General features: G+C 52.3%; 1 protein-coding gene across 1 annotated transcript; it reads left to right on the top strand.

Moving 5' to 3' along the window:
- The first annotated feature begins 4,250 nt into the window (after positions 1-4,250).
- On the top strand, positions 4,251-14,449 carry PGC (progastricsin). The gene is given in 9 exon segments (NM_001145471.1): positions 4,251-4,309; positions 6,752-6,902; positions 7,046-7,163; positions 8,172-8,290; positions 9,077-9,276; positions 10,804-10,923; positions 11,466-11,613; positions 13,473-13,571; positions 14,297-14,449. Coding segments are annotated over 9 exon segments (1,167 nt in total).
- The last annotated feature ends 391 nt before the right edge of the window (positions 14,450-14,840 follow it).

Below are 14,840 nucleotides of genomic sequence, written 5' to 3'. Positions count from 1 at the left end.
AGCTACCAAGATGATAGAGCACTGCGTGGCCACTGAAAGTGATAAAAATGTGGCCTATCTTAATGCACAGAAATGTGTATATGCAGTAATCCAAAGTGACAAGGGCAAAACAGAAGTTGCCTTTACATAATGATCACAGCTATGTTCAAATCTCAGTGTGCACAATAAGAGCTGGAAGATAATTTAGAAGGCCACAAATAGTTGTAATTTTGAGTTGCCTTGATTTTTTAAAAAGTGATCTATGTATAGAATTTTAAATGAAATTTAGTAGGCAGAATTTTATTTATTTATTTATTTATTTATTTTTTGAGACTGAGTCTCACTTTGTTGCCCAAGCTGGTGTGCAGTGGCGTGATCTCGGCTCACTGCAACCTCTGCCTCCTGGGGGCTCAAGTGATTCTCGTGCCTCAGTCTCCCGAATAGCTGGGATTATAGGCACCCACCGCCATGTCTGGATAATTTTTATATTTTTAATAGAGACGGGGTTTCACCGTATTGGCCAGGCTGGTCTCCAACTCCTGAACTCAAATGATCCACCTGCCTTGGCCTCCCAAAGTCCTGGGATTACAGGCGTGAGCCACCATGGCCAGCCTAATATGCAGAATTAAAAAAAAAAATCCTCCATTAAGGGACTTGGAGATTGTCATGTCATGATTCATTGAGAATGTCTTCATGCAACATTAGCTAGGGAGGGATTCTAAGGCCATGTCTGAGCCCTGTGGGAAAGTGACATGATTGATTAGTGATATCTGCCAATGGTGACGAATGAGCAGTGGTAGTGTGCATGCTATGTAGTTGCCACCTCTTCCAAAGACATTCCCATTCCTATTGTCATTTTATTGTTTTTGTAGATCTTCTGAAAGATGAGTTTGTGATACTGAAGGTACCATGTGCAGGAAGAAACCTCTTTCAGTTAAAAGCTACAGGATTTTGGGCAAGTCGCTGGGCTATAAGATGGTATGAAATAAATACCTTAAGGGAACAAAAGCAAAATTCTCCACAATAACAGTCAGTTTGAGAATAGGTGGGCTCAACAGAGAAGACTTTGTGGCATTCGTGCTGGGTCTTGAAGGATGAGGAGATTTTGCAGGTGACTATGCTCGGGAAGGGTATTTCACATGGAGGGCATAGCGTGGATAAAGGCATGGAGATGAGGAAATAAAAGGCCTCATGGGGAGAAAGCAAAGTGTAGGTTAGTTGTAGAAGATGATTTTGGAAACGTAGGAAATGGAGAATGTCCTGAATGCCAAGATAACAAGTTTGAGTTTTATTTAGTTAGCGGTGGGCTTCTGATGAGTTTTGATGCAAGTGATGCTTAAAGGAAATGAGACTAGAAGGCGATAAGAAAAAGCCTGGGCACCACCACCATGAGGGGACCTGAGGACCCAGAATTTGACAAAATCTCCTGGGGGTGTAGGCTAGCAATCAGAGCCCCGGGATAATGGGGTATGGGAGCTATAACTAAGCCCCGGTGAGACAATCTCCTGAGCTCTATCTATTGTTCAGAGATTTCCTGAGCTCTGAGCCAGGCACAGGGATGCAGAAGCCGTGGGCTGTGCTCTCTGGGAGTTTCTAGTCGATGGAGAAAAAAACAACAAGGCCCTGGGAAACAAATGGAGACCAATCCCAGACAGTGTGAGATCCAGTACCAGGGGAAGGACACCAGCTGGGTGTGCAGCATTTAGGGGCAGAATTTGGGTGAAAGCCAGCAGGTCAGACATCCTGGGGCTTCTGTACTTGCAGGAGGTGGCCCTAGATGACTTCTAAGATGTCCTCTGGCACTGCAGGCCTCTGGCTCTCAGAGGAGAGGCTTTGAGGGAGAGCAGAATTTGACCATGTAGCAGGGAGAAAAGTGGGTTTTTTCAGATATGGGGGGCAGCAGACAGGGCAGACCACAGGCAGGAGAGGACTTGGGATCTGACCGAGCTGTCAGAAGATCAATTGAGTAGGCAGGGGCTGTAGGCCCCAGGGTCTGGCAGCCAAGCAGGGATGCCCTAGCTTGATGCAGTCGATCAGGGACTCTCAGAAGGGATTTGTTGTGATCTGGGTGTTTGGGGAAGGTTAGCCTGGCAGCAGCCGGACTCCTGGAGTCCTACCAGATAAGAAAAGGGTCCCTGAAGCTTTTGTTGGGGAATCTGGAGGCCTCACATGACTTAGGGGATCCCATGAATTCTGCTCTGTTAAAGGATTTGGCAAGATTCCAATGACCTGGGCCAGGCGCGTGGCTCATGCCTGTAATCCCAACACTTTGGGAGGCTGAGGCTGGCGGATAACGAGGTTAAGAGATTGAGACCATCCTGGCCAATATGGTGAAACCCTGTCTCTACTAAAAATATAAGAAAATTAGCTGGGCGTGGTGGCACGCACCTGTAGTCCCAGCTACTTGCGAGGCTGAGGCAGAAGAATTGCTTGAACCCGGGAGGTGGAGGTTGCATTGAGCCAAGATTGTGCCACTGCACTCCAGCCTGGTGACAGAGCAAGACTCCAACTCAAAAAAAAAAAAAAAACTTTCCAATGATCCTATAACTTTTATTTACCTGCTTTCCAAATATGGGGACTCCCCTCAACCCAGGGAAGGCACTCCCTATCTTGTCTTTCACCTCAGAGTCCAATGTACCTCTGGGGACTGCAGGGAGGAATGGGAGCTGAGTTGGCTTGAGACACCATCAGGTAGGGACCTCCTTCTCTGTGCCAGGCCCAGCTGACTTCTAGTCCTCCCTCCCCTCCCCCATTATAAGGCTTGGGGAAGCTCCAGGGCTCTGGCTGGGCAGTGGGTGGCAGTGTCTAGAGTGGAAAATCCCCCACCAGCTGGATGATATCAGTGTTTAGCAGATCTGGTCCTGGCCTTCTGCCTGGGGCCTGAGGACCTGACAAACTTGCCTGGAGCCCTCAGTGTAGGGTACGAAGTCGAGGTCGCAGAGAGGCTATTGGCATGGGGATTTTTTTCCCACTCACTCCCAAATGGAGAGCTGTCCTGGGCCAGGTAAGCAGGCACTGGGCCAGCTCGAGGTCACCTCAGGCAATGGGAAGCTGGTAGCTGGGAAGTGGGGTGGGAGTTGGGGGAGGTGGGAGGAGTGGGGGGGCCGAAGATGAGGGATAGAGGAACTAATAAATCAGACTTGGGGGCTGCACAAGGGCTTGGGACTTGGTCATGGGAGTCATAGGCACTTTAGGAGAACTGAAGACAGAGGCAGGGACGCAGCGGGGCAGAAGAGGAACGAGGAACAGCAGCAGGGTGCAGGCCTGTCCCTCTTCATATGCCTCTGCTCCAGGCCTCTGACCTAGGCTGGTACAAGAGGCACAACCAGAAGCTGGTGCCGCTTACTCTATGAGTGCGTCCTGAGCATTTGCTGAATTATGACAAGCATTTCTCCAAATGTCCTGTTTGACCTTGAAATCCTCTGAAGCTGCTCAAATAGCTGTGACTTCAGCCATTGTCATCCCAGCCCCACCACCAGCACCAGAACTCCCAACACTGCCATCAGCACCACCCTCACCACCACCATCATCGTAACCAGCATCCTAGCTACTGACCTCCTGACCCCCTGACACCTCTATCTTCTCCCCTGAGGGTTTGAGGGTGCTAGGAGTTAGGACTTGAGTCAAAGCTCTAAGGACATAACCTAGAGACAAGCAGTTCTCAATGATTTTGCCCATCCAGAAGACACTTAGCAGTGCCTGGAGATATATTTGTTTGGCACAATGGGTGGACTGCTCCTGGCGTCCAGTGGGTAGAGGCCAGGGATGCTACTAAACATTCTACAGTACACAGGATGGGGCCCATAACAAAGAACTATTTGTTCCAAAATGTCAACAGCACTGAGGTTGCGAAACCCTGGCTATAGATCCTATCTATCCCAGCACTCTGCCTCTACCTTTTTCTGGCCCTCGTCCCCAAATGCACACATTATGCCTCTGGTTTGGGAACAAGACGTAATCTTCTCCACTCCATCTTACGGCAACTTTCTCTCTTATCGCTTGCACCTACTGGCCTCCGATGCTTGAACTAAAAAGTCAATAAGATGAAAGTCTATTGCGGCCACCCTCAAGAAGGAAAAATACACAGAAACAATTGATACACGAAGCACAGGGTACACCCTGGGTTGAGGTCATGGCTGCCCAGGGCAGGGAGGCAGCGACTAGACTAATCCTGGGCGTATAAAAGAGGAAAGAGTGCCCAGGTCTTCACTCCACTGCGACTGCAGAACTCAGAGTGGCTCTTCCTCTGTGGCCAGTTGGGGACCAGCATCATGAAGTGGATGGTGGTGGTCTTGGTCTGCCTCCAGCTCTTGGAGGCAGCAGTGGTGAAGTGAGTCTGGGACCCGGCTGCTGGTGCAGGGAGCCTGGATGGGAGCCTAAAGCCCTGCAAAGGGTAACTGGGCCAGGGGACAACCTGCCTGTCTCTACTCTGGGACTTCTGCTAGGGGAAGGGAAGTCTCCCTTTGCTCATGTTAGACAGGACACATGGGTGGAAGGAGACACAGCCCCTGCCTTCAGGAAACTTCCCATCAAAGGGAAAAGCATGATCCCTTCCCCCATCTGATGAGGAAAGATGGACCTGAAACAGAGGTGGTAAGGGTGACTACTGCCCAAGCAGCCCCTGAATGGCAGGTGTGGATTCTTCCCACAGAAGGGAGCAATCCTTTCTGGATAAGGGATATCTTATCCAGAATCCTTTCTAAAAATTGCTTTAAGGCTGAAAATTTACTGGCAGATGCCAAAATCATCTAAGCAGAAACGCCAGTAAATATAAATCTCTATACCCGAGGGGTCAGGAGAAAACTCTGGAGTAGATGGCATGGCTCACAGGCCAACAGGAAGGCGCCCAGCCTGCCATCTTGTCTGTTATTTCTCTATCCAAGAGTACTTCCTGAGGCCAACAGCTGGCTCCTCTCAGAAACTCCTATCAATATGCATATCTGGTAGAGGTGGTTAATTAGTCTTCGTAGCTCAGGGTGAAGGGGTTTAGCAGAGAATTTCTGGAGAATGCAGAGTCCCCAGGGAATGGGGATTAAGCAGAATTCTGGAGCCTAGAGCAAGGCCAGAGTGGATCCCTAGAGACTCCCAGGCAATGGCAGCAAGCAAGTCTGGGAAGGAGAGTGCCAAGGGGGTGACTGAGCCCATAGGAAGGGACAGAAACCGTGATTTATAAGTTCCAACTCCAGAGCTGATCTGTGCTCCAGACCACCCAGGCCAACTTCCCATGGTCCTGGTGTCCTGAGAGGAGCAGTGATGGGGCCTAGACCATGCAATTAGCAGCTGGGACAGAACTAGGACTCTGTGTCCTGAGTCCCAGCTAGTGCTGTTGCCCTTGCTCCATGCTCTGTCACATCCAGCTGGTGCCAGGTGCCTGAGGGCCACCGTAGAAAGGAACTCTGGGGTGAACTTTGCCATCTCTGAAATCTTCTTTGTTTTTTTTTTTTTTTTGAAACAGAACTTCACTCTTGTTGCCCAGGCTGGAGTGCAACGGCACGATCTCGGCTCACTGAAACCTCTGCCTCCCAGGTTCAAGCGATTCTCCCACCTCAGCCTCCCGAGTAGCTGGGATTACAGGCGTGCGCCACCATGCCCGGCTAATTTTGTAATTTTAGTAGAGATGGGGTTTCACCATCTTGGCCAGTCTGGTCTCGAACTCCTGACCTCAAGTGATCCACCCGCCTCGGCCTCCCAAAGTGCTGGGAATACAGGCATGAGCTACCGTGCCCGGCCTGAAATCTTCTGTTAAAAATGTACATTTCCTGGGCTGGGCGCGGTGGCTCACACCTGTAATCCCAGCACTTTGGGAGGCCAAGGCGGGCGGATCATTTGAGGTCGGGAGTTCGAGACCAGCCTGACCAACATAGAGAAACCCCATCTCTACTAAAAATACAAAATTAGCTGGGCATGGTGGCCCTTGCCTGTAATCCCAGCTACTCAGGAGGCTGAGGCAGAAGAATTGCTTGAACTTGGGAGGTGGAAGTTGCAGTGAGCCGAGATCAAGCCATTGCACTCCAGCCTGGGCAAGAAGAGCGAAACTCTATCTCAAAAAAAAAAAAAAAAGTACATATCCTGGGCGAGGCATGGTGGCTCACACCTGTAATGCTAGCACTTTGGGAGGCCTAGGCAGGCAGGTCACGAGGTCAGGAGATCGAGACCAGCCTGGCCAACATAGTGAAACCCTGTTTCTACTAAAGATACAAAAAATTAGCTGGGTGTGGTGACAGGCGCCTGTAAATTCCAGCTACCCGGGAGGCTGAGGCAGGAGAATCTTTTGAACCCAGGAGGCAGAGGTTGCAGTGAGTGGAGATTGTGCCATTGCACTCTAGCCTGGGTGACAAAAGTGAAACTGCATCTTTAAAAAAAAAAAGAAAAAGTACATATCCTGAAAAGGGTAATGCCTAAAGTCCCTCTTTCTTTCCTGGGGAGGAATCTATGGGATATTTGACAGCAAAGGGCCAGGAGGACCCTTGAGATGGGGCGAGGAGGACATGCATGGTGAAATGAATGGTTTTCTGAATCTCAGCGCAAGTGCTGAGAAGAGCTTTGTAAGAAAGAGGGGAAGAGGCAAAGGGAGGAAGAAACACACACACACACAGAGACAGACAGAGACAGAAAAAGGCTGAGAGAGAGAAAAAGACACACACAAACAGACAAGGGGGAAGAGAGTGGCAGGGAGGTTGAAGCATGCAGTTAAGAGAAGGAGAGAGAGAAAGAGAGGACTGGGAAGAGAGGAAGGAGGGAGGGCCTTACCTCATATGCAACCCTTCTGTAGAGTGCCCCTGAAGAAATTTAAGTCTATCCGTGAGACCATGAAGGAGAAGGGCTTGCTGGGGGAGTTCCTGAGGACCCACAAGTATGATCCTGCTTGGAAGTACCGCTTTGGTGACCTCAGCGTGTCCTACGAGCCCATGGCCTACATGGATGTGAGTCCTGACCCTTCCTGGGGGTAGCCTTCTCTCTGGTATGGGCTGGAGGGAAGGGGCAGATCCCTTCACTCCTCTGCCCATGGAGAAGCCTGGGGCCCCTGGATCCCTCTGGAACTAACAGCCTGCTCCATGGCCCCCAGGCTGCCTACTTTGGTGAGATCAGCATCGGGACTCCACCCCAGAACTTCCTGGTCCTTTTTGACACCGGCTCCTCCAACTTGTGGGTGCCCTCTGTCTACTGCCAGAGCCAGGCCTGCAGTGAGTGCTGAGCTGGGCAGAGAGGGGTGGTGGACAGGGCAAGGCACTGATACCCTCTGGGAAGGGCCGAACTTCCAGAGGGAGCTCAGGACTGAGGGGAGCTCAGTCCTGGGGAGGACCAGGGACATGTGCAGGGCCACACAGCATGCCCAAGCCAGAGGAAAGATGCTGGTCCTGCAGCTGGATGGCCCCTTTGCCTTCCCTGCCAATATGTATCCCTTTGCTTATGCCAGCCCCTAACCCCCCACTCCCTTTTATTCCACTCTCCCCATTCTGTTTACTCTGGGCAATGCCATTCCATTCCACGTGACTAATTTCCAGTCCATTCCATCCCAGTCCATTCTACTCCATTCTACTCCATTCTGTTCTGCTCCACCCCAGTATTTACTAAGTTCTCACTGAAGTGTCTCCAAGAGACACAACAGAACAATATAGGATGTGGGCTCCATACTACAGTGGTTTTGGGAGACAGGCAGTGTTTGCTTTCTTAAGGTTGCCTTGGTCCCTGCTGAAGCCTTGGTGTTTGGGTCCTGACACCTTTGGCCCAAGGGGTCCCTTGATGTCCCCACCCTATGCTATGACTGGCTTCTTGATGAGTGAAGGTGGGGGGCACTTGGGGATGCCCTGGAGGGCTAAGGGGAATGCGGGGATGTGGTGCAGGCCCATTCACTTCTTCATCTGATGAGTAATTACTCAGCACTGCTGTGAGCCACGTGCTTTGCTGGGGACCAGGGACTCAGAGCTGGGTTCTCTGCAACCCTATCCACAGGGAGGCCACAGTCCTGAGGCATCCCAAGATTCTGTAAGTCAGAAGGGGCTTTGGGGACAAGGCTGGCCAGCTCCCATGGGCCTTCCAATGCCACCCCTTGACTTGGCAACCAGGAGTGCTGAGGTCCCAGGATGTGAGCGCAGCCTGAGCGAGAGGCTGAGGTGGGAACCCGGCGGGCCTGAGAGCTGAGCAGCCCTGCCCCGGCCGGCCTGACTCCCCACGCCCTGACTCCCCCGCAGCCAGTCACTCCCGCTTCAACCCCAGCGAGTCCTCCACCTACTCCACCAACGGGCAGACCTTCTCCCTGCAGTATGGCAGTGGCAGCCTCACCGGCTTCTTTGGCTACGACACCCTGACCGTGAGTGGGCATGGGGAGTGGAGGCTGGGGCTGTGACCTATAAGCTGGAGGGGACAGTTAGATGGAGTCCCCTGAAACACGGTGGAATGCTAGTGTTCTGGTGTGCAGGACAGGAGGGCAGGACAAGACAGGTCCATTCAGTCACTCCCCCAACACTCACTGGTGGCCACCATGTGCCAGGCACTGGGGCACCATACTGAACAAGAGGGACATGGTCCTTTTCCTTAAGAAGCATAAGGCCTGGGGAGCTCAGAGAAGAAGGAGACGGGAGAGGAGGTGAGCTGTGGCAGTCAAGGAAGGCTACGCAGGAGAGGTGGCTCCTGCAACACCTGTCAAGAGGCAGAGGTGGCTGGCTACGATGGCTCACACCTGTAATCCCAGCACTTTGGGAGGCCAAGGTGGGCAGATCACGAGGTCAAGAGATCGAGACCATCCTGGCCAACATGAAACCCTGTCTCTATGAAAAGTACAAAAAATTAGCTGAGCGTGGTGGCATGTGCCTGTAGTCCCAGCTACTCGGGAGGCTGAGGTAGGAGAATCTCTAGAATCAGGCGAGCAGAGGTTGCTGTGAGCTGAGATTGCGCCACTGCACTCCAGCCTGGTGACAGGGCGAGACTCTGTCTCAAACAAGCAAACAAACAAACAAACAAGAAAACCAAAACAAACAAAAAAGAAGGGGGCAGAGGTGAGGAAGGGATGAACAGAGGCTTGAGGAGTCTCTAGGCGAACCTGGAGGAGGTGAGTGGAGTCAGACTGGTCACCTCCCCTCGTTTCTGTCCCCATTAGGTCCAAAGCATCCAGGTCCCCAACCAGGAGTTCGGCTTGAGTGAGAATGAGCCTGGTACCAACTTCGTCTATGCACAGTTTGATGGCATCATGGGCCTGGCCTACCCTGCTCTGTCCGTGGATGAGGCCACAACAGCTATGCAGGGCATGGTGCAGGAGGGCGCCCTCACCAGCCCCGTCTGCAGCTTCTACCTCAGCAAGTGAGCAACCAGCTGGCCAGTCCCCACCTCCCGGGGTGCTCCCCCGGCCGCCCTGGACAACTGAGGCTCAGTGCTCAATGCTTTGGGGTTTGAAGGCATCGCAGCGGGCATCTGGCTCCAGTCAGTCTTGCTCCAGGGCCTTCCTTCCTGGGCTTCCTCTCGAATCCGCTCCCAGCCACCCGACCACACCCCACCCCTGCACCTGTCCCCAGTCCCCTCCAACTTGTCTTTGCACTCCATGGCCAGGATGGAATCTCTTCCGCAGTGGCTGAACTTTGCCCTGAGTTTTGCTGCTCTGATTCTCAGCACCCCTTGGACAGGCCTCCTGGTGGAGAAGCGGGTGGGGCAGTTCGCTCACTTCCTTCTGACTGAATGTTTTCTACCTGTATCCCTCTTTTGCATAGTAATGTATTGCTTCATCTCCTTTTATCTATTGTTCTAACCTGGTCCTGGAGTCTTCTGGTCTAGGTCCACTGCTGACCCCCAGCAGGTTGTTATCCTTGCCAGTCAACATGAGCATGTGCAGGCATTTAGTGAGACAGGCAGTGGGTGGGGGTGAGCGGCCTGGGGCCTGCTTTTCTTTGTTCTTCTTCAGAATTAGCCAGCAACTTGCTTTTGCTTTGTTTTGTTTTGTTTTTTTGAGATGGGGTCTCGCTCTGTCACCCGGTCTGGAGTGCAGTGGCGCAATCTCAGCTCACTGCAACTTCTGCTTCCCGGATTCAAGCTATTCTCCAGCCTCAGCCCCCCAAGTAGCTGGGATTACAGGCGTGCGCCACCGTGTTCGGCTAATTTTTGTGTTTTCAGTAGAGACAGGGTTTCACCATGTTGGCCAGGCTGATCTCAAACTCCTGACCTCAGGTGATCCACCCAAAGTGTTGGCCTCCCAAAGTGTTGGGATTACAGGCGTGAGCCACTGTGCCCAGCCTTAGCCAGCCACTTTCTAGAGACAGTTAGCTTCATTGGACTAATCTGGGGAATCTGAAGTTCAAGGACCTCACCCGTTACCAATGTTGCTAACTTCCTCCCCACCTCTGTTTATGATTCCTCTGCGTGTAAACAGAGCAGCTCCACCCAGCTCCACACTCCAGCTACCAGAGAAGCCTCTGGAACAAACATGGAATATCCTTACCCCCCTTCACCAAGACCCTACCTGTCTCCAATCTCAGCAGAAAAGTAACAAGCTGGGCCTGGGTGGGGCTCCCGGTGACATGTCTACCAGAGGCAGGAAGCAGAGGGGAGAGGAGAGCAGAGTGTGGGCTGGGGGTCCCAACAACTAGGGGCCCCCCAGAGGTCAGCATCATTCGGGAGCCTGAGGCACTGGGAATTCCAAGGCCTGGCCAGAAAGCCCCAGTCTAAGGGACACATCCCCGTCCCCAGGGAGCCCCAATCTAAGGGATGCAGCCCCATCCTCAGGGAGCCCCTGTCTGGAGCAGGGAAGGAGCTCTGTTTCCCTGTGGAGGTGACGCTCAGGAGGGAAGTCCTTTTCCATGGCACTCCCTGACTTCCCCTTCCCTTTCTCTCCTGCAGCCAGCAGGGCTCCAGCGGGGGAGCGGTTGTCTTTGGGGGTGTGGATAGCAGCCTGTACACGGGGCAGATCTACTGGGCGCCTGTCACCCAGGAACTCTACTGGCAGATTGGCATTGAAGAGTGAGTCTGTCGTGGGGCCCCGGGGATGTGGCACTTCCTTGGAGTGGGCATCCAGGCCATGTCACACACACACAGTCTGGCACTGCTCTGGGATGGGGCAGAGGACCTCTGAGGCTTACTCCTACAAAGCCACAACTGCCCTCTGCAGGAGTGACAAAGCCGAGCTCAGCCTGGAGAAGAGAGTGGGTGTGGACAACATAGGGAGGGGCAGGACCTGGACTCCCGAACACTAGGGACCCTGCAGTCCAGCCCCATCATGGGCTCACAGATTAGAAACGAAGGTGTGTTAGCAACTAATTTGCTCAAAGTCCTTACAATGAATCAGTGGCCCTGGTTTTCAGTGTTTTTAGAAACTTCCTTGACACTTTTAAGGAATAGGTCCCATGGCATGATGCAGGGGAATAGCCGGATTGATCTTTGCAGTGTCCTCACTTTCCTGAAGAAAGTAGCTGTAGCTGTTTGTCCCACAGTGGTGGGGAAAGCTCACCCCAGCTGCCCCGAACTGGGGGAGTCTTGAGGCTGCCTGTCTTCTCCCCATACAGGTTCCTCATCGGCGGCCAGGCCTCCGGCTGGTGTTCTGAGGGTTGCCAGGCCATCGTGGACACAGGCACCTCTCTGCTTACTGTGCCCCAGCAGTACATGAGCGCTCTTCTGCAGGCCACAGGGGCCCAGGAGGATGAGTATGGACAGGTGTGACTGGTGAGGGTGTCTCTCTTCCCCAAGAGGCTAGTCCAGAGGCATTCATGATTTCTCCTGGGAACACAATAGCCAGCTGGGCGCCGTGGCTCATGCCTGTAATCCCAGCACTTTGGGAGGCCAAGGCAGGCAGATCTTTTGAGCCCAGAAGTTCGAGACCAGCCTGGGTAACATGGCGAGACTCTGTCTCTACAAGAAATACAAAAATTAGCTGGGTGCGGTGGCATGCGCCTGTAGTTCCAGCTACTTGGTAGGCTGAGGTGAGAGGATTGTTTGAGCCCAGGAGGTGGAGGCTGCAGTGAGCCATGATCTCACCATTGCACTCCAGCCTGGGTGACAAAGCAAGACCCTGTCTCAAAAAAAAAAAAAAAAAAAAAAAGCCTAACTCTTGACCTCCATGCCTCTATCTGCCCAAGGCACTGGAGGCAGGGGAACCTGGGACGACTGGGGCTGGGGCAGGATGGGGGCCTGGAGGCTTGTTCAGGAGGGGCCAGTTGCTTTTGCTGAAGGGGAGAGGGAGGTTACTATTAGGCAGGAATTTCTTCTGAGCTGCAATCACTCAGCAGAAACAGAGGAAACGCTTGCTGGACTTTGGGATAAGAGCAAAATGACTGGAATGTGGTGCTGAGTATGTGAGCAACCAGGGCTGACCTTTTATCCGCACCTCCCTCACCTCCACAGGGCCATACTCCTCTGCGCTTGTCTGTCTTGAGTCCAGCCAAGGGTTTGTTTAATTAACTCAAGCCCACTACCACTAATTTTAATTTTGGGAGACCAGTGGGGTACTCATTATGCAGATCTGTGTTTTTCTTTTTTTCTGTTTTTTGTTTTTGTTTTTTTTGAGACGGAGTCTCTCTCTGTCGCCCAGGCTGGAGTGCAATGGCGTGATCTTGGCTCACTGCAACCTCCGCTTCCTGGGTTCAAGCAATTCTCCTGCTTCAGCTTCCTGAGCAGCTGGGACTACAGGTGTACGTCACCACACCTGGCTAATTTTTTTGTATTTTTAGTAGAGATGAGGTTTCACCATAGTGGCCAGGCTGGTCTCGAACTCCCGACCTCAAGTGATCTGCCCACCTTGGCCTCCCAAAGTGCTGGGATTACAGGCGTGAGCCACCGCACCCAGCCATCTGTGTTGTTGTTGTTGTTATTGTTGTTGTTTTGAGACAGAGTCTCACTCTATCACCCAGGCTGGAGTGCAGTGACACAATCTCGGCTCACTGCAAGCTCCGCCTCCTGGGCTCAAGCAATCCTCCCACCTCAGCCTCCTGAGTAGCTGGGACTACAGGCGTGTGCCATCACGCCCAGCTAATTTTTGTATTTTTGGTGGAGGCGGGGTTTCGTCATGTCACTCAGGCTGGTCTCGAACTTCTGGACTCAAGCAATCTGCCTGCCTCGGCCTCCCAAAGTATTGGGATTACAGGCACGGGCCACCGTGCCCGGCCAGATCTGCGTGTTTTAAAATGCCACTTGCAGGCTGGGCATCATGGCTCATGCCTGTGTATGTGTATGTGTGTGTGTGTGTGTGCATATATATATATATATGCACACACACATATATATATAGGCACTTGCAGGGAAAGAGCAGAGGTTCAATCTTTAATATGGGAAATTGAGGCAAGAGGAGTTAGGAGGCTCTGGGATCACTCCAAATCACACCCATTCTATGAGTCTATAGGTATAATGCCAGCATTACCTACACGGGACTTTCCCTTGGAGCTGCATTCTCCAGTCCAAAAACAGGCTTAGGGCTTGGGCCCGGAGCTCAGGCCTGGGATCCAGGGGCTGAGATGATGGGGGCTGGTGGGTGCTATCAGGGGGAGGATGAGTTAACCAGGAACCTATTCCTCTTGCAGTTTCTCGTGAACTGTAACAGCATTCAGAATCTGCCCACCTTGACCTTCATCATCAATGGTGTGGAGTTCCCTCTGCCACCCTCCTCCTACATCCTCAGTGTAAGTCTTGGTCCCTGCAGGCTGAGCCACTGTGATTGGGGGTGGGAGGAAGGGCTGGGGAGCCAGAAATGCTGGGTCTCCTCCCTTGTGCCATTTTCCGACTCTGTGCTTGTACTCATTTATCTTCCCCACTTATTGATTCTAAACCCCCTTCTCTGGAACAAGGCTATGAAATAGAAGATTGTCATCTATGATCAATTATTATTAATTAGCGGGGAGAGGCACTGGGCTCTTTGTTGAGCACTTACTAGGGCAGACCACTGTGCAGAGCACTTTGCTTCATGATCCCATTTAATTGTCACAGTATTTAATGAGGGAGATACTCATTTCTGTTTTACAAATGAAAACTTGGAGGTTCAGAGAGGTTGAGTAACTGACTCAAGGCGACACAGCTAAGGTTTGAATCCAAGTTGGTTTGGCTCCAGGGTTTAACCACCAGGCTGATCTGCTCCAAATTGGGAGCAGGAGGGAGGTCTGTGGGAAGAGAAGTTTCGCATCATGGGGAGAGGAGACCCTGCTGAGGACCACCGCAGCCTGAATATACCTGTTCCAGAAATCTTCCCACCCGCTCTGCTCTGGGGGCTCAGTTGGCCTATGAGCCCTCAAGGCAGAGACCCTGGCTCCCTCAGCTCTGCACTTGTGCTCCCAGCCCAGGGCTCAGAGCTGAGCAGGGCCCAGCTCATGTGTGAACAAATGAATGAGTGCTGCCTTTCTGTGTTGAGCAGAACAATGGCTACTGCACCGTGGGAGTCGAGCTCACCTACCTGCCCTCCCAGAACGGCCAGCCCCTGTGGATCCTCGGGGATGTCTTCCTCAGGTCCTACTATTCCGTCTACGACTTGGGCAACAACAGAGTGGGCTTTGCCACTGCCGCCTAGACTTGCTGCCTCAACACGTGGGCTCCCCTCTTCCTCTTGACCCTGCACCCTCCCAGGGCATTGTATCTGTCTTTCCACTCTGGATTCAGCCTTCTTTTTCTGGACTCTGGACTTTCTCTAATAATAAATAGTTCTTTATGTTGGTCATCCTGTTGTTTTTGGAAGGGAGTTTTCCCTGAGTGGCTAGGAGGTTTCCTGGTGGGTCACTGTGATTCTAAGAGAAATGGGACCTAAGGCATGGCTTGGGATGGGCTCTGTAACCCTCAGAGCTTAAAGTTCATACTTTTCCCCTGGAAAGGGAAGACAGTGGTAGCGCCATCATGGGTGGGTGGGTGGTGGGCGGGGGGAGAGTGTTCCTACTTGAGTCACAGAGAAATCGAGCCTATTTGCT

This window comes from Pongo abelii, chromosome 5, assembly GCF_028885655.2.
Source record: "Pongo abelii isolate AG06213 chromosome 5, NHGRI_mPonAbe1-v2.0_pri, whole genome shotgun sequence".
Taxonomy (NCBI): Eukaryota; Metazoa; Chordata; class Mammalia; order Primates; family Hominidae; genus Pongo; species Pongo abelii.
Note: the sequence above shows the minus strand (reverse complement) of the source record. Positions and strands in the feature narration are given on the sequence as shown.